The sequence below is a fragment of the Temnothorax curvispinosus genome, unplaced genomic scaffold, assembly GCF_003070985.1.
Source record: "Temnothorax curvispinosus isolate PA1 unplaced genomic scaffold, ASM307098v1 QBEX01006643.1, whole genome shotgun sequence".
Classification (NCBI taxonomy): Eukaryota; Metazoa; Arthropoda; class Insecta; order Hymenoptera; family Formicidae; genus Temnothorax; species Temnothorax curvispinosus.
In genome coordinates this window covers 17,594-36,215 of record NW_020216423.1, presented here as the reverse complement: position 1 = coordinate 36,215, position 18,622 = coordinate 17,594, and the positions used below count along the sequence as shown (strand labels likewise).

The 18,622-nt window shown below is 35.5% G+C and overlaps 1 protein-coding gene across 2 annotated transcripts; it reads right to left on the bottom strand.

Annotated features, from left to right (window-relative positions):
* Window positions 1–1,892: 1,892 nt before the first annotated feature.
* On the bottom strand, window positions 1,893–12,074 carry LOC112456068 (serine protease inhibitor 88Ea-like). Of its 2 annotated transcripts, none has more exons than XM_025018359.1 (4): window positions 11,988–12,074; window positions 4,733–5,074; window positions 3,325–3,703; window positions 1,893–2,985 (listed from the first exon to the last, which is right to left on the bottom strand). In XM_025018359.1, exons 1-4 carry the CDS (start codon window positions 12,000–12,002, stop codon window positions 2,378–2,380), a joined length of 1,344 nt encoding a protein of 447 aa, XP_024874127.1. In that variant the 5' UTR covers window positions 12,003–12,074; the 3' UTR covers window positions 1,893–2,377. The 2 variants fall into 2 exon arrangements, with proteins under 2 accessions (XP_024874127.1, XP_024874126.1); XM_025018358.1 differs by lacking the exon at window positions 11,988–12,074 and adding an exon at window positions 9,415–9,564.
* Between the last annotated feature and the right edge of the window lie 6,548 nt (window positions 12,075–18,622).

The following is an 18,622-nucleotide window of genomic DNA, read 5'->3' as shown; positions in this document are numbered from 1 at the left end:
ATTATACTACATATTTTATGACTATAATACTATACAGAGTGTTCGATTGATGTATATCGTTAAAAAAAATCGAATATTTTACATAAAAAACTAAGTCAAAAAGTCTTTTACAGTTTTTTAATATCTTTAATATTAAGCGAGAGAAGTTAAAGTTTGAATAATTTCTCAAATTAAGTACCTATTGAGGTGCATGTCTAATACATATTCCGTGAATAAGAAAAAGATTGCCTCGAAATCTCAAAATTGAATACTTGTGTACAGCTTCAAAGCCAAAAGAACACTTCTTAAAATATGTTAATAAACTGTGATATAAAAAATAAATTTTGTTACATCTTTAGGTTATTTTTTTTTAATTAAGCAAATTCTATACAAGTGCATAGACATGGAGCAAGTAGGGAAATCTGCAGTCCTGTCGAGTGTCCTGTCTTTAATCGAATTACCGAGCGCGTGGCTCGTAAAGCTTTATTGTAAAGCTTTATTTGAGAAATTATTCAAATTTTAAATTGCAATATCCCGCTTAATATTAAAAATGTCCAAAAACTGTAAAGGACTTTTTGAATCAGTTTTTTATATAGAATATGCAATTTTTTTCATTACATTGATCAATTGTTTAATACTACCTCTACTTAAATGAGCTTGTAAGGCACGCTACGAACCCATGTGGCACTTCGTTTCGCGTGGAAAGTGTATGCGTGAACTATTTCGACATATATATTAGTCATTTATGCCTTTCAATACTCAAAATAGCTGCTATATTTTCTAAACTTTTTTTTGTTAATAACTTTTTAACGAATAACGAGCGACGGCTAAAACCTTCTAAAGGTCACTCGGGGCCATGACCTTGACAACATATATCAAAGTCATTGAAATCGGTGAAGTCACCCTTAATCTAGACATTTACCTAAATGTCAGAGTAACATTTGAATATTTTCTGTAACGTTTTTAAAATATTTTAACAACATTCAGAAAAATCATATTACGAAATAATATTTTTCAAATATGTGTATAATATTAAGAAACGTTTAAAAAATACACATAAAGTCAATATTTCTAAACGTTAATTTAATATATGTTCCTTGTTTACTGGGGTAGGATAAATAATACATAAGCAGTCGATATCAATCGATAATGTTATTTATATATTTACTAACGCAATTTGGTGAGGACGCCGCAACCACATGAAAACTTGAAATAAACGATAACAAAGCCAAAAAATATTCAGAGACTGATTGTGAGATGAAGTCATGCGGACATTTTGTTTATATATTCTAGCGGTAATTTTCCCTGCATTATATAATGTTCTATTTTGAGTTTATGATTCAAGCTAACGACTTATTTTTATATTCACTCAAATATCTTCTCTATCATGTCCATGCTGCCGCTATCGAATTATAATCATGATAATATTAGAATAAATTTAAAAACATTTAATTACAACAAATAATTCGGGTTTAACATTTTTTTTTATTAAGTGGTATCCATAATTAATGTAGAGAATCTAAGCCAATTTTTAGTACTTTTTGAATTAAAAAAAAACCTAAATTTGAGAAAGTTATAGCTAGCTAAAGTTTCTTTGATGACGACAACTTCAAAGGGTATGACTTATATAAGAAATGACGTCACAGCACATTTTCGTGTACTATATTTTCTTCAATTTTGAAGATATTGCAAAAATTCAAAAAGTTTACAAAGAAAGTATGCCATGATCTATCAGACCGCTTAATAAAAAAAATTTATGTTAAAACCGAATTATACATATGTTTAAAAACATTTTTATTCTTTTTTTTTATTGCATAAATCTTTGCTTTTTTTACTATTTTTAGTTTTCTATCCAAATACATTATAGAATAATTTCATTTTTGGACTGAAAGGAAGAAATATTTGTCGAACAATTGTTTCAGTTAATCGGCGAGATCACCCTTCGCCGAAGTTCGCGAATTTCTATATATGTATATTATCAGAAATTAACGGTAACGTCTTTACGTGTAAGTTTTTGTTTTGTTTTACACTCGTCTTTATCTAACTTTAAAAATAAGACGTCATAAAGTATAAAATCTAAATACGAGAATAAATTAATGAGATTCATGCAACGGACTCCTCTTGAAAAATCATTGAAAAATGGGGGACCCTTCCTTCAATACTTTGAAAATTCGCTGATTTGAAGATCCGTGACGTCAGTTTCACGTAATTCAAAGGGCCAACTGTTTTCGATCATTAACAAAAATCAACGAGAAACAGATCCTGTAAAATGGTATCAATTGATTAAAAAGAAATAGAATGACAAATGTGTCAACCCTCGTCACATCGTCAGACTTCACTGCTCGACTATCTCTCCAAGACTGAGTTTCTTTTAAACGACCTAAATGTCAGGATCTACCTAAACAGCACCGGGAGTCAGGGAATTTGTTGGTTGGGCTGTGCCTGGTGAGCGGAAAATGCCGGTAAAGAGAATAGTGTGATCAGCCTTGTTATAGATCAGGTAAACAAACGGGTGGTTGGCGTTGAAGATGGCGGGTTCGGTGGGCCGGCTGGAGCGGAAGGTAAAGATCGCGGTGGCCGCGGCCGCAGTAGTACCCTCCTCCGTGACCTCGATACGAGCACGATGTACGGCATCACCGAGGTGCAGAGTCTGCTCGCCGTCCGCGACAAAGCCGCGCAGATCGGCCACGTTGGGTGTCACCAGTTCACCAGCGCCTAGAGCGTGCAGCAGCTGACTAATTGGCAGCTCTCGCTCGAACTCGAAACGTGGCAGGCTGACCTCGACCTCGCGCGGCGGTAACCCATCGTCCAGCAATTCGCGTAGTTCCCGCGACCCCTTCTCCGTCGCCAGACGTTCCACCAATTGACGGATGCCGTCCTGCGGCTCGTTGGAAGAATTTTGTACAGACCGTGCGGTGGAGAACGGAGGGAGCAGCACGAACATCGAAATCTCATTACCTTTGTAAGGTAATTCCAAGATATATGCACCTAGCTCATCAGAGACAGCTGAAAAGAAGAAACTAAGATTAGAAAAAAAAATAGATGAATGAAGGTCGAATTAAGTCGCGATGTACATACGAAATGTCAGATTTATTATAAGATCGATGTTTAAGCATTTACCTAATGCTTTTGACGTTTATCAAAATTGGAGACCGTGTTTATAATCTCATTTCAATATTTCACATTTTTATAAAGATATCCAATATTATAATTTACACATAAATTTGAATAAATCTTTTACAAAGTAAAATATAAAAAATATTTCGTTTATATTTAATTAAAAAAGTCAAGTAGTAGATAAGTCAATGAGATAAAGTCCGAATGTATATAATGACGTTTACTTACCGTGATTGAAGTTCCCTTTCTGACGCATGAAAGTGGTGACAGAGTTTTGCGTGCCGGAGGCATAGAAGATGTCGCGTTTAGAGTTCTTCGGGTCGAAACGATTGGCCCAGAGGCCCTTAAAATAGACCGCGTTTACCAGAACGAGATCGGTATCTTCCCCAATGCTGCTCGGCGGCAGGAGATCGCGAATGTGACCTTTCGTCATATTGCTGACCCAATTATTAATCTGATTTCTCACTTCAGTAGGATTCGTACTGAAATTTGTTACTTGCAACTGATCCCCGAAGAAATCGAGCATACATTCGCGCAGCCTCTTGGAATTCGTAATCCAAAACCTATTAGCAATTTTGTAATCGTAGGAATCTGCGGATCCATTCATCTGAAATGAATAATATCAAGGATAAAGAAATCATTTTCTTCCAAGATTTCCGAGAATTTCTGTGCGAAATCGCTGAGGTAATATCCAGACAGCATCATATCAAAAATCGAGACATAAGACCTCTTAAAATTAAATGTCTTAAAGACACCTTATGTCTCAATTTTGCGTTCTGTCTGAGTAAGTTCTTACAAACTTTATTTGTACATCACATTCATACAAGCATGACTTTAAAAAAATTTCCATCCTCGAAATAATAAATTTCAAAAATGTCTAAATTACTTCATAAACTCACTAAATTATTTTATTAAAATTAAATAGAATCCAAAGCCAAATATTTTGTCTGTGCAAAACATAATTTAAATTTCTTGTTCTAAGTTCCGTTTTTAAAGAACCTGCTGCGATATATTTCAGTTTTTAATCTTGAATTTTTTCTTTCTTTGTTTTGCTTAAAAATATATTTGGCTTGTTCTAGCACAATGCCATAATTAAGATTAGTTGTATACGACATATGTAAATTAAAATAACACTTAAGAAGGACCAAAATCAATGGTTGAAACGTCATGAGATATACAAATAAACGATTTTTGCCAATTAGTGTCGAATATAATTTTCCTTGTTAAAAATATATTTCCATTTTCGTTATTTTTTAATAAATCCTCTGTAATAACAAATATCTTTTGACCCACCATACTTCGATATTACACCATAATTCAGGCGCATTACAGATCCTTTAATATGTAAACTTGAAATTTATTTCCACCATTTCTTATCGGTTTCTTTACGCGGAAATCTCTACGTTACGTCATTCAAATTCGTCCATGCAATTAAGCATTTCGCTGAACAAGACAAGACAATCTTAAAAGTCGGCCAAGGGGATTCGCGATTCTCAAACAGCAACCTTCAGGACCTTGAGGATCCGAACGCGATTTACCTCCCGGCGTTGATGTGAGGATAAACTGCGCGATGGTCACCTTGACATACCTCCGGCGACGACGAAGTAAATCACGCAATCGCGCCGGAATCACTCACCTGAGAACGCATTTGATTGAGCGATCTCTCGATGGCATAGTAACGTTGAACGTCAACTTTCGAGAGTTCATTTGGAATGTGGAGGGCCTGCTTCAGGGATTCCTCGGTGGTACCGCGAGCGCCGAAGTACGCCAGGCTCAAGGCCTGGTGTATGCTGTGCGGGCTGAAGAAGATGTTGTCCTTCGACTCGATCAACGCGGTCTTCTTCAGACTGTCGAGCGCGAAGTCAAATCGGGCATCCGTTAACGACACCCTCGACGTTGGGTCCATTACCGAGGGGACATCATCTCCTGTTAAACATTGCGCCGAAATCATGCTAATCGCCGACAGCAACGGTATCGCCTGCAAAAATGAAAATAGAAATAAGAGAAAGAAAAATATTTCCAGTGAACATAATGTGTCACATCGGGGAAATAAGACGTCTTAAAGACGTCATTAAGACGTCTCTAAGACGTCATATCTCCCGATTTGAGACAGGCGTGTTGCCTGGATTGTAACTTTACTTCAGCGATGTTACATGTTATTAAATAAAATATGTTTTAATAAAATATATATATATATATATGTTAATATTTACATATAAAGATTGGATTCTAATCAACGTTATGTAACGACGTGTTCTTCATGACAACAATAATAATATCCCAGGCAGCACCATGCCCAAAATCAGGACATAAGACGTCTTAAAGATGTCTTAACAACGTGTCTTGAAGACGTACGTCTTATGTTCCGATTTTGGATATGTTTGCTGTCTGATGGGATATTATTATCGTCTGGGATGTTTTACGAAGCAAGCCGCTTTAGGAGGTTGATTATACAATACAAAATGAAGCTAATCGGGATCTCTCGAAAGGTTTAATCTCCAAAGGAGAAATCTCTCGAAGACTTTCGTATCATAGCGACAGCGAGTAATAGCGAATTCAATTTGTTTATACTCGACGGCGATTTACCAAATTTATATACACGTATATCCGAACATAAAAAGATCTAACGCGTGCATGAAACGCACGCGCTGGCATCATTCCCTGGAATATTCGATCGAGAGAAAAAAAACTTTCTCGCACGGCGGAGAAAGCGGTGACGACGAGGAATCGTGCGCGTTTGATGCAGAAGACGTCGACGGAAGGAATCTGGGTCTCCGGTACTTTTTTTATCGTTTTGCAACGTGCACGATGCTCCTCGCGACAATGGCCTATAATTTAAGGCCGTGGCACACAGAAAAACTTAAGCAGTAAAACTCAAGTAGTAAGCAAATCAGCCAATCACAGTCAAGAACTTAAGGCACGACCCTAAGCGGTAACGAATCTATACCGTTGATTTCCTTACTGCTTTAAGTTTTTCTATGTACCACGGCTTTTATGCGAATTTCTAGACCGTATCGCTCGCCACGCGATCGTTATATCGCCGGTCGCTTCATCGCGGCTGATTGCAAGTTGTTTAGCGATAACTAATTCCGAATAGAGGACCCCAATCATTTAAAGATCAAGGATTCATCCAAAGATTAAAATGTTTTCTTTACTTTTTCTGTTTTTTTCACGAGGTATAAAAGGTAGAATGGTAAGCATTCTTTTCGCGATCACTATAATCGGTCCATCTTGCGTATACTTGAATTCCAGGAGGCATCTCTGTTTGAAATGACATAAGCCCCGCGCGATTCCTTCGCAACTTTCTTCCTCAGGGAGGGGCATGTTTCCTCGGTTCGTTACTTTCCTGCGCAATTGCGGCGAAATTGCGACCGGATCGGAAATCGGAGGCTAACGGCGAGTGAAAGCAGCCGGTGAAGCTAGTACCATGACATCATAGGGCATCCTGCTTTCATGACTAAAATTAAGGTGTGACGAAAACTCTCGGTTGACAAAAGCGGTATTTTCAATGACGACTTGTGACTTTCCCGGTAACGCGTGATATAAATTTTACGAGATAATTAATAAGCGGTAATGTATATAATGTAATTTCCAATTTGTGTGTTGGTGAGACTACAATCATAATTCTTCACTTCCTTGAATAAATTCTAGAATTAGGATTAAAATTCAAATAAAAATCGGAATTAGTAAATTAAAACTAGATTTTTAAAATTAAAATAAAACAATTAAAATTGGAATTGAAACAAAAATTCCAATAAAACCGTAACCTGAATTAAAATTAAATAAATTTGTGAACGTACATATACACGGCAATGCTTACGAGTTGTATCTGCCCCGAAAATGGTGAGCATTTAAAAGTAAAGACGTAGTAGAAATCAGAAAAGAGGTGAATTGAAATTAGAAGTGAAAAATGAGAATTCGCTTAAATAAAAATTAAAAATGACGAGGACAGTGAATTAAGGCTAGAATTGCAATTTAATTTTAAAGATCTCTCTGACTTATAATTAGAATTTAATGAGATCGATAGTGCGATTAGGCAATGAAATGCCACGTAAGTTCTTTGTTCGCATTGTACGATGATCGTTATCATGATGATCATGTATCGTGTATACAATTCATGACAAGCGTGCTCGCTTACAATCTGCCTCGCTCTCAAGCTCAAACTCTTCATTTTTTTTTCCTTTTGTTCGTTCGCTCGAGATCAAATAGCTCGGGGTAATTGCTCGTGACGTAAGAATTTATGAATGATCAAGCAGTGCGAACGCGACAGGGGAATTCCGTGAGAAGCGTAAGAACGGCGCATAGTTTCTTCCTTACGTAAACATTTTAAGGCGTAAAGGTCTGAATTAGCCGTAGACACGTTTGTCCAATTGAGTCATTACAGGTCATAAAACCATAATACAGAGAATTTTAGTTAATTAAGTGGGCGGCCAACTTTGACAAGCAAAAAATTTATCTTTTTTTATCAAATTAAATATTTAAGAAATAAAAAACTGCGTATTTGAAACTTCGGTACATGATTCTATGTTCTTTTATTTTAAGAAAAAAATTATTAAATTATTAATCATTAAATAATTAATAATAACGGGAGTTATTGGTAATGATGGGAAGCAGTTCAGCAGCTGGTGATGGACATAAAATTTCGAAAACGACTCTAACAATGTCTTTCAAACATTTTTCATAAGTTTGTTGAAACAATATTTAAAATGTGTCGGAAACAGAATTTTGAAAAAAATTCTTTAAATAAATAAAAACTATTTTAGTTGCAAAACAAGTATAAAATTGCATTTTCTTTAATAAAATTGAAAATAATTTTTTTTTAAATTTGCTTTTTAACACATTTTAGAGACACTTTTCTAGGTTATGAATCTGTTTTTTAATTTTGTTTTAGATTTTTTTGTTACTCCGGAATCACGTCCACCACCAGTTACTGAACGGAAAGAACTATTTTCCTTTATTACCAATAACTTCCGTCATTATTAATATTTTTTAAAATAACCATAAAAGAACATATAGAATTATGTGCCAAAGTTTCAAATATTTATAAAAGTCTCAGTCACAAGTCTCCGAATTCTAAATCTAGAATCGTTAAGAAAACAGTTCTTATTGATTCAGCAGTTCGTATAGATTTGTTGATTTTGAAGAACAACGATTTTGAAGGACAACGTTCATATAAAATTATTTAAGAAAATAAGAAAAATAGAACTGCATGACATTTATTGTTCCTTTCATCTAAAGAAACATAAAAATTTCTTGCAATTAAACATATTTACGAAATAATATACAAATAATTTTTTGGAAAACGTTAAAATGAAAACATCTGAAAATTACGAACTCAAAATTACAATAAAAAATTTATGAGTAAAGTCAATATTTGTCCTGAAGCAAAAAAAAACGTTGCCTTTAATTAAAATTTTTATTATTATAGCTTAATAGTATTCAATGTCAACAGACAACCAAATATGCTTAACATTAAATGCATACTAAAAATACGAAATATTAGTTAGAGGATTCTGCCTGATGATATCACGCCATCATTTCCATTGTTTTTATTGTAAAAAATGCTTGATCTACGTCGAGTATTGAATATATGCGTGTACCAGTATGTTTGTGGATATCAAGAGAGATTATAACATTATTATATAAATATCTGACGTCGTTCGAGATAAAACGAAATAAAAATAGACCGTGTTCTAGCATTAATAACATTGTTTACATACGGGAGAACTTCTCCCATCGAACATCTGAAAATTATCATTACAAATTTACTTCGTTTCTAAAATCACCGATCAATTTTGAATCAGTTTTGTGTATTAAATATTAATAATTACTATAATTGTATTAAAATTAATTATACTAGAAATTTTATGTTATTAATCGGAAAAATAAGAAATTTGACATTTTTAATAAACCGTCCAACATTTCTCCAAAAATTTAAAAATTAAAAACGTTTTTAAACTCAAAGTTGATAACTTTTTTAAATATATATAATTATATCTCTCTCTCGCTGGAAATTAATTCAGAATTTTTTTCTCGAAGGGGAGAAAACACTCGCGAATCTTTCGATAAGACTTATCGCGGTTGAACTTCCGACCAGGCTGGCAATCAAGGGTCATTGCAGGATGGAGTACAACGACACACGATACTCACGATCATCGAGAGCCAATCTCCGATGCTAACAACACATGAATAATATTCCAACGAATTTCGTAGCATGAAAGATCGTCCCCTCATACATCTTCTCAGCAAATAACGGACTTTACGAAACGAGATGAATGGAATGTCAGAAGAAAAACGGATGAATGTGTTGACACTCACCGTGAGGAACAACATTGTTCGACACTCTCTCGGAGCTTCAGGAAAACGGCAAATCAACGTGTCGATTAATTGGTGGGACTAGTGTTGGACGTCCGAACGACGATCGAGAAGAGGCAGAACTGACTTAAGTCCAAGCGATCAGGAAGAGACGCCAGAGGAGAATGCCTTTGAGTAACCCCACTCTTCCCCACTACTGGTTTGTCACGTTTGCGTGGAAAACGTCACGACGTACACGACAAGTTGGAGATCCAGGCTCGGATTACACGAAGAAAAATCGAAGAAATCTGACAAAGATGCATTTAAAGAAATTTTGCAAAAATTTTAAGAAAAATTTGGGAATTATTAAGACTCAAAATTGTACTTAAATATATATATATATATGTAAATTAAAGAAAGCTTTTCTACATATATAATTTTAACGTGCGTTCACACTAGAATTACCTGCAGAGATTAGTCCAGATTTAGTTCTACCGAAGAAATTTTAGAAAAGAAAAGAGAAAAAGAGAAAAAAAATTAATAAAATTAATTATTTATGAAATTTCAATAAAAGTCAGGGAAAATTTCAGAAATTAAAATGTTTTAAAAATGAGGAATAAATTATTAAAAAATGTCAAACGGGTCATTTCATAGTTCTAATGTTAAATCTATTCGCTTGGTTCATTTGTTTTTTTAAGTAAAAAACGGACGTGTACACATCTAACATATGTAGTGAAATGTGAGCAATCTTCCTGATCTTTATTTCAGTCAAGCGAAATCCACCACGACCCTGAACATGTTTATGTATGTACATATACCTCTCGTACGAACCTATCATTACGTTCTCGTCTCTTGGAAATGTCCATCATAATCCGAGTTTATTGTCAGAAAAATCCCCACTGCCTTTAAAAAGGCATTGTAGTCCTTCGAGCCTTTTACTTCTCGGAAAATCTCCGAAGATCTTTATCTTCGTTAGCGCAGTAAAAAATAATTCCTTTAACGATCCGAGAAATGCGTTTTAAACCACTAAGATTTTTCAAAATTGAAATTTTTTAGAGACTATGTGCATCAAATTTTCTCTTCATTGACGCGACAGTCTTTTATCAATCCTCGCGTCGAGAATTTTTATCGAATTTACCGAAATTTATCAAATCTAAGAAAGATTATTTAGTTTATAATAAATTTGCCATAAATTCTACAAATTAATTTATTCTGGCAAATTCGAAAATTCCTCTCACAATTTTTCTCTGTATGCGACTGTTACATATGGGTCAAGACTAGCAAATCAATCGGCCTGATGAGCGATTAAGTGCATGCATGTACGTTTAAGGCTACCGGCACCTGAATATATTGGATTATTATGTCAGAAGCGGAGAATCATTTAAATATTTTTTGTTTTAAAAAGAAACCTTTGCACGTCAAGCTAAATAATTCATCTCTTCGCTTGACATCATTCACGATCGATGACAAAATTTACCGAAAGTTCTCTTTACAGTTGTTCTTTAGGTAATTGTGTACATCGAGGTCACCTTGGATGACCTCGATATTTAGTATGTTGTCAAGGTCACCCTCCTGAGTAACCTTCAGAAGGTTTTAGCCCACGCTCGTTGTTTATTCAAAAGTTATTAACAAAAAAATTGGAGAAATGTAGCAGTTATTTTGAGTATTAAAAGGCATAAATGACTAATATATGTCGAAATAGTACATGCATGAACAAAGAAAAGTTTTTTAAAGCAGTAAATCGTTGTTTTCAGCTCTACCATCCACGAGTCCACGCGTTTTCTGTGAAATTATTATACGATGTTTATAGAACAACAATTGTAGACCCCGTTTCGAGCCGAAAGCAACAATTCGCTGCTAAAATAACTTTTGAATAAACAAAGAGCGCGAGTTAAAACCTTCTGAAGGTCACTCAGGAGGGTGACCTTGACAACATACTAAAATATCAAGGTCATCCAAGGTGACCCCTCGAGATGTACATAAATTACCGTTCTTTATTATAAAATACCTACACATGTACTCAATCTACATGTGTTCCACATTAAAACGAGAAGTTGAATAAAATTTGCAATTATTATTATCCACATACCAAAAGAAAAATAAAACGTGCATGACATGCAACGATGTCACGTTCTAATTGCGGCATGTTGACTGATTGTCAAACAAACGTATTCTTTGAAATAATGTCACTTGCTCTCATTAAAGGCTCCGCATTAACTCACTGAGCTTACCTCATTATTGTCGCAGCAAACAAGACATTTAATCTTTCCAGCAAATAGCTATTATTTCTTTACGGGAAGAGCTTGACTATTTATAAGACGTTAATAAATAATAGATGATCTTTTTAATGTGTGAAATAAAAGTGGATTATATTGTTGCAAATTATATTCCCGTTGCAAAAGAAAAAAAATTTGTTACTGAAAGAGAAAGAGCATCGCTTTGTTCTTAATAACTTAAATATTAGATATTTTAAATAAAAGACGTATGTTTTTCTGTCTAATAAAATTGAACAGACCGTTATTTTGCTTAAATTTAATATGACACCGCGCTGAATTATGGGGTACGCAATCTTCCCCGCCGAGTAAGTCTAATCTTACCTGAAGGTAAATCATCGTGATTACTGCACGGGTTTATCACAGAAATTTCTGTTGATAAGAACGTCTTAATAACAGCGTTTTGTAACGAAGCGCATCTGCGACTATTTTTGCGTATCGCCGTCGATGGCTTTATACATATGCAGTGGACATGGCATTCACATGAGCATTCCCGTTTACACACGTGTTTACACATCTGTATGCACTTTCGGCACGGATCTGGGAAAATCCCAGTCGAATCAGTACAACATCCATCCTCAATGGACCGCAGCTTTTATTGGAAAAAAATGATTGAAAGGAGACACTTGTTTGCACAAATATTGGATAACAATGTAAATGCTAACTGCGCAGAAGAGCTTTGGAAAACCCAGAGAAGGTATTTACCAACGTTGATTCAAACAACGACAGAAACTTGACTAATGAATAAAATAATTCATATAGTATCAATAGTAGGGTAGACCGGGGCACGTTGTCACGCGGGGCACGTTGTCACTTTGGCTTTATTTAAAAAACTAATAACCGGAGGGCAGCACCCGTCATTCCCAAAACGTGTTAGTGTATGCCCATCTTTGGTGTGTTTACAGTCTTGAGATTGCGCCAGCCGTGTTGACGTAAAATCAACTTGAAAGTTTTTTGCGACCATAAGTAAAATTTTATTGTCTAATATTCAACGTACTGGACATGAAGCTTATGTTTTTTCAGAATAGACCTTTATATTATCTTAAAGTAGGTACTTTTACCTACCGCGTGCAGTATGTACCTAACCTTACGAATATCTCAAACGTGTCAGACATGAGGCTGTTTGAAGTAAAAAAATGCCCTCGGGGCACGTTGTCACGAATTTGATGGGAATCTATTGCGAATCTTTGGATGACGATAACGAATAAAAATATTTTATGTTTAATCACCGACATGATTATAAAAGAAAAAATGTTTATCAATAAGTTGCGCATTCGAGTGGAATTCTTGCCTATTTAGATTAAGACGGAAACTTCGTGCTTTTTGTACTTTTTTGAAATAAAATAAATGTTTCTGTGAAGGATTTTACTTTTTCACATTGCAGCGCACTATAATATATTGATATTTACGTTGTATACAGTTTGGATTACATTTTGCATGCAATTACATTTGATGTGACAACGTGCCCCGGTCACGGGGCACGTTGTCACAAGCGACCTGTCGTTATTTATTGTTATGTAACAACTGTAGAGTAACAATCACACAAAATTCGATACTGTCCAATTGAAGCTGAGGGTTTACTCAAAATTTTGGCATATCAAAGTACTCTTAAATATTGAATGTAAAAAATATAAAAAATATTTAAAAAAATGTGTGACAACGTGCCCCGGTCTACCCTATCAATAGTAAATACAATTTCTTACAATTGAATTATTTTATTCATTAGTCAAGTTTCTGTCGTTGTTTGAATCAACGTTGGTATATATATATATATATTTATTATAAATGTATTATGGAAATTGTGGATTCTTAGATTACAATATAATGCGTATGCCCTACTATTGTCTCTCTCTCTCATAGAACATCCCTCGACAGCGACCTCATACTTTTCGGCATACTTCGTCAAGCGAACCATCCTCACCATACGAGTTGAGAGACCTGTATGTAAGACCGTGGTTCTACAGCATCGATATTTGCCCCAACTCTCGGCGCCGCGCCGGCGAGGTATAAGCCGGGCTGTGAGTCCTCATCAGTTGACCATAAATGCTTAAGTGTGGCATTTCTCATGCTTTCCACACTGTTACAATGTTTTTTTAACTTCCACACTGTCCACGATGTTTTTTAACTACTAGTCCATAATACATGCATAATCTAGTCGAAAGTATGCTCAGATGGTTGGCGGCAGTCATTAAAAAGATCAAAAGAGACCATACTAAATATATTATAGAGTTTGGTTTTTTTAAGTATAGATTAAGATTTATAATGTCACATACATGAAAATACTTGTTTTGTTAAGATAAAGTTATAGGTTCTTGTTATTACAAAAACTCTTTCAATTCTTTTAACATTAGTGTAATAATAATCGTTTCAGAAAAGCCCGATAACAGCTTTTCCATTAAAAACATTAGTTTTAAGATATTTCTATGTACGATACGGGATGGTCACTTTATTATCCCGGTCACTGTAACATCATTAATAATCCAGTTTATAAATGGAGAAACCTTATAGTATACACTATCGAACAGTAGCTAGGGCAAAACCCATCTCCATAACTCACAATGGCTGCATTCGGGGAGCGCGCTATTAGCGCTATTTGCTTATTCTATCCTTGTTTTACATTTAATGAGCGATAAAGATAGAATGATACAATAGCGCTAATAGCACGCTCTCCGAATGCAGCCAATATCAATTTGAATAGGCTCGTGATTATGTACTGCGATGAGAGGGCCACCGCTATAGCCCTAGAAATAAAATATCAAATAATAAATTTACAGAAGAAGAGATACTTTCGAATTATTTTTATTAAAGCTGCCTAAAACGGTTTAAAATGATTAATATTGCGCGTTAAGATACTATTATCCACTTAAACTTGGAATATATTTTGTAGTGTAATCACTATAAACTATAACTTTATTATTTGTGATTATTTTACCTTACAAGGGTCTCGTCCTGTTCCTGGGGCCGTGCAAATTTGCTTGTCGATGATTTCTGTTACGCCCATCTAGTATCGACTACATTCATTATTTTGTATAACATGTAATATGTTATACCCGTCTCATACTTCTAGTACCATTGTGATCTGCTCCCCAACCGGCCACATGAGCATATGGATAACTTTGATAATCGTTAGACAGTTTTATGCTCATAATAATGTCTAATAGGGAAATATTATATTTAACTAATAATTTATTAAAATCAATATTGAGAAATACTATACACTTGTAATATTTTTCTAATAGTTTAATAGTTTATAATATTTTTTCAGTATATATCAAAGATTATGAAAGGTGCTTTATACACAGATACACAATACAATTTTTGATTAGCAAGTCTTTTTTCCATTTATAAGATTTATCTACATTTATAAGAATTATTATTTGTTATTCAAATCGTTATTAACTTTTTGCGCATTTTCTATGGAATAATTACATTTTTTTTCTTTTTCTGCACCGACATATAAATAAAAAAAGAGGAGGAGAAGTATTAATTTAAATGTACTTACTGGAGAAGGGAATATCTTCTGGCATAAGAAATAAACCGATATCATTATGCTTCTTCATTCTATCGAATTCCCAGTGTACAAACGCTTTAGTCGTAATCATCGACACACCGGGGCTCCCTCGAAGAACATCATAGTCAATGGTAAACTTGTCGACGATACCAAACACTACGAGAAATATTTGTGGGTATTCTAGTAATTGTAACCAATGGGCGGCTGTGAGAACCCATCTTGCACTTATGATCGTACCGCCGCACCTCCCTTTGTTTCTTTCATTCTCAGGGGCCGTTTTGCTTACGAGCCGATGTATCACTGCCACGTACGGAAACTGTCCAAGATTCGCATAATTTTCCCCCAAAACTTTAGAGTGTCTATTATTACTTATTGTTTAAGAAAAATGTCAGTGTATAAATTACAAAAATAGCAAGAATTGTTGCTTCGGTAGAAATATTATGAACTATAATGTACACTAGGGTGGATCAAACTTGTATATAAAAAACAAAATTTTTGAATTTTATAACGCCACTAAGCGGAAAAGATGCGAATATGTCTAAAACTAATATCTGTAAAATTTCAACTTGATCGGAGCTCATCTTCTGTCTCCAACTTTTTTTTGAAAATTTTACTAAAAGCAAAATTTTGAAAATTAAAAAAAAAAACGCAGCTGAAAAGGAAGGGTGTCAATAAGGCCGTTTTTTGGCCCACGTCAGAATCGCTCTAAACTGTGGTATTTTCTTCCTACCGATGTAGCTCACAACCTCCTAGAACCGTTTGCCGAGCAATTAGAGGCTGAGAACGGGCAACTTGAAATCTCAAAAATCAATGGAGTTTTTTACATGGTGGTAGTGCTGGTCTCTTTTCAGCATGTTATTGTTGGGAGGGAGGGAGAAAGGGATGGAAGGAGGGAGGGAGGGAGGGAGAGAGAGAGATGGAAGCAGGGGGAGGGAGGGCGGGTGGGGTGAGAGGTAGAGGGAAAAATGGAGGGGAGAGAGAGAGAGAGATGGAGGGAGGGAGAGAGAGAGAAAGAAAGAGAAGGAGAGAAAGGGAGAGGGAGAGAGGAAGAGAGATAGGAAAAGAAAGGGAAGGAAGGGAAAGAAAGGCAGAGGGTGGCAGAGGGAGGGAGAGGGAGGCAGACCTGGTCCCTCCCATCTGGTTCCCGTCATTCTCTCTCTCTCGCTCTTCCTCTTCCCCTTCTTTCTCCCTCACCCCCTCTGCCCCTCTTTATCCCTTTCTCTCTCTCTCCTTCGTTCCCTCTCTCCTTCTCTCTCCCTCCCTTTTCTTTCCTCTGCCCTCTCTGCCTCCCTCTCCACCCCTCTGCCCCCCTTTGCCACCCTCCCCCTCTTCCTCCTTTCCCTCCCTTTTCCCATTTCTCTCTTCCTCTCTCCTTCTTTTTCTTCCTCCCTCTCTTCCTCTCTCCTCTACCTCCCACCCGCCCGCCCTCCCCCTCCCACCCCCTTTACCTCCCACTCTTCCTCCTCCCTTCTCCCCCTCTTCCTCCCTCCCTCCCTCCCACAATGATATGCTGAAATGAGACCGGCATTACCACCATGTAAAAAACTTCATTGATTTTTGAGATTTCAAGTTGCCCGTTCTCAGCCTCTAATTGCCCGGACAGCAAACGGTTCTAGGAAGTTGTGAGCTACATCAGTAAGAAGAAAATACCACAGTTTGAAGCGATTCTCACGTGGGTGGGCCAAAAAACGGATATTTTTCTACATGGGTAATTTTGAAACAAAAGTTGGAGGCAGAAGATGAACTCCGATCAAGTTGAAATTTAAAGATATTATCCAGGTAGCAAGCACATGTCATTTTGACGTCAAATACTAGTCATATTTGTACAAATGACGTCAAATTACCAAAAAGCGACTATGTCTTTAAAAATGGCATTATACTGACGTCATTCTATAACGTCATTATGACGTCTATTTTTAGTCATTTTTGGTCTATGACGTCAGCGACTAATAATGGACGTTTATAAGACTATAAGGTCTTTTTGTAATATAACTATTTTTACTTCTTAATATTGTATAATAAAGTAATAATAAAATAAAACCACAAAATTAACTACAATATGTTTGTTCCGCAACTTTATGATTGAAGTGGTGAATTTATGGTATAAGTGGATGTAGTTGCGTGTGATTATAGTTTTATGATAACTATTTCATGCAGTGTTATATCAAAAAGATCATTACAAGATTTTTGAACACTTTAAAGATGTACTTGTTATAGACAAGTACAGTTAATAAGGAAGCATCAGAGTCAGAAGATCGTCACTGTCCACTGGATCATCGAAGTCAAAGCGATACGGGCGCGCCGCGGTACTGTACTCTAGGATGGGTGACCGCCTTGAGAGAGCGGCTGCACATGATACGTAAAGAAACAGTTTAAGAAACGTTTTTTTCCTAGATAAAGAAAAAGAACGTTTTTTTATAAACGTTTATCAAGTGAACATTTTAACATTTTAATTTGATAAATAACATTTCTAGAAACCGTACGTATGTCGTACAATGCACCTATTTTTGCCGTCAATAAGACGTCAGAAAATGACGTCAATTGTCTGTGACATTAGATCGTCATTTTAACGTCATTATACCGTCAGTTAGTGACGTCAGGAATGGTCAGTAAAGGATCAAAATTTGACGTCAAAATAACTTGTGTTTACTACAGTTTTAGACATATTCGCATCTTTTCCGCCTACTGGCGTTATAAAATTCAAAAAAATTTTTTTCGCTCCACCCTAATGTACACGTCATATGAAAGTCATACGTGAAATTAAATACCTTATTTAAGTAATTTTAGAAATAATTAAATCAAATAATTAAAAATCAGTAATTAAGTAAAAAGGGCACAGAGATGTTGATAAGATGTTGTTGTTTTAATCTTTAATTATTAGGTCGAAGTTAGACAACTTTACAAACGTTTCAACCTGGCATATTAGTCCATCCTCAGTATACAATAATACAGGGTGTAACAAAAAGATGGGGACAGACTTTGTGTGCTTATAAACAGAGTAGTTAATATATAAGTAATTTGAGTATAGGAATGCATGTCCGGCTGAAGCCTCGTTTCCGTGCTTCAGCAGTGAAGTTTAGTTGCCTTTTCCTGTGTAGGTAAAGTGTCTTTTCGGTAAAAGATAGCGAAAAAGTTTATTGGAGAAAGCTATTCAGAATTAAAAATCAAGTCCGTATATCAAATTTTAAATTAATTGGCCTACTTTGGTGTTTTTACTTTTTTATCATTGTCAGGTATGCCATGAATCAAACATCAAAGCAAGCCGATTGATTCAAAATTTGGTATAAGTGCTTGATTTTTAATTTTGAACAGCTTTCTCAAATAAAACTTTTTGCTATCCTTTATCAAAAAGACACTTTACCTATACATCAGGTAATTAGGCAACTTCACAGCCGTGTATAGCACGGTAACGTGACTTCAGCAAGCATGCACATTCCTATACTCAAAT

Excerpts from the sequence above, each read along its gene's own strand:
- LOC112456068 (XM_025018359.1), bottom strand. Across the intron at positions 3,704-4,732 it reads TCAATCAAATGCGTTCTCAG|ATGAATGGATCCGCAGATTC; the intron begins GTGAGTGATTCC and ends TATTCATTTCAG. Across the intron at positions 2,986-3,324 it reads GAAAGGGAACTTCAATCACG|CTGTCTCTGATGAGCTAGGT; the intron begins GTAAGTAAACGT and ends TCTTCTTTTCAG.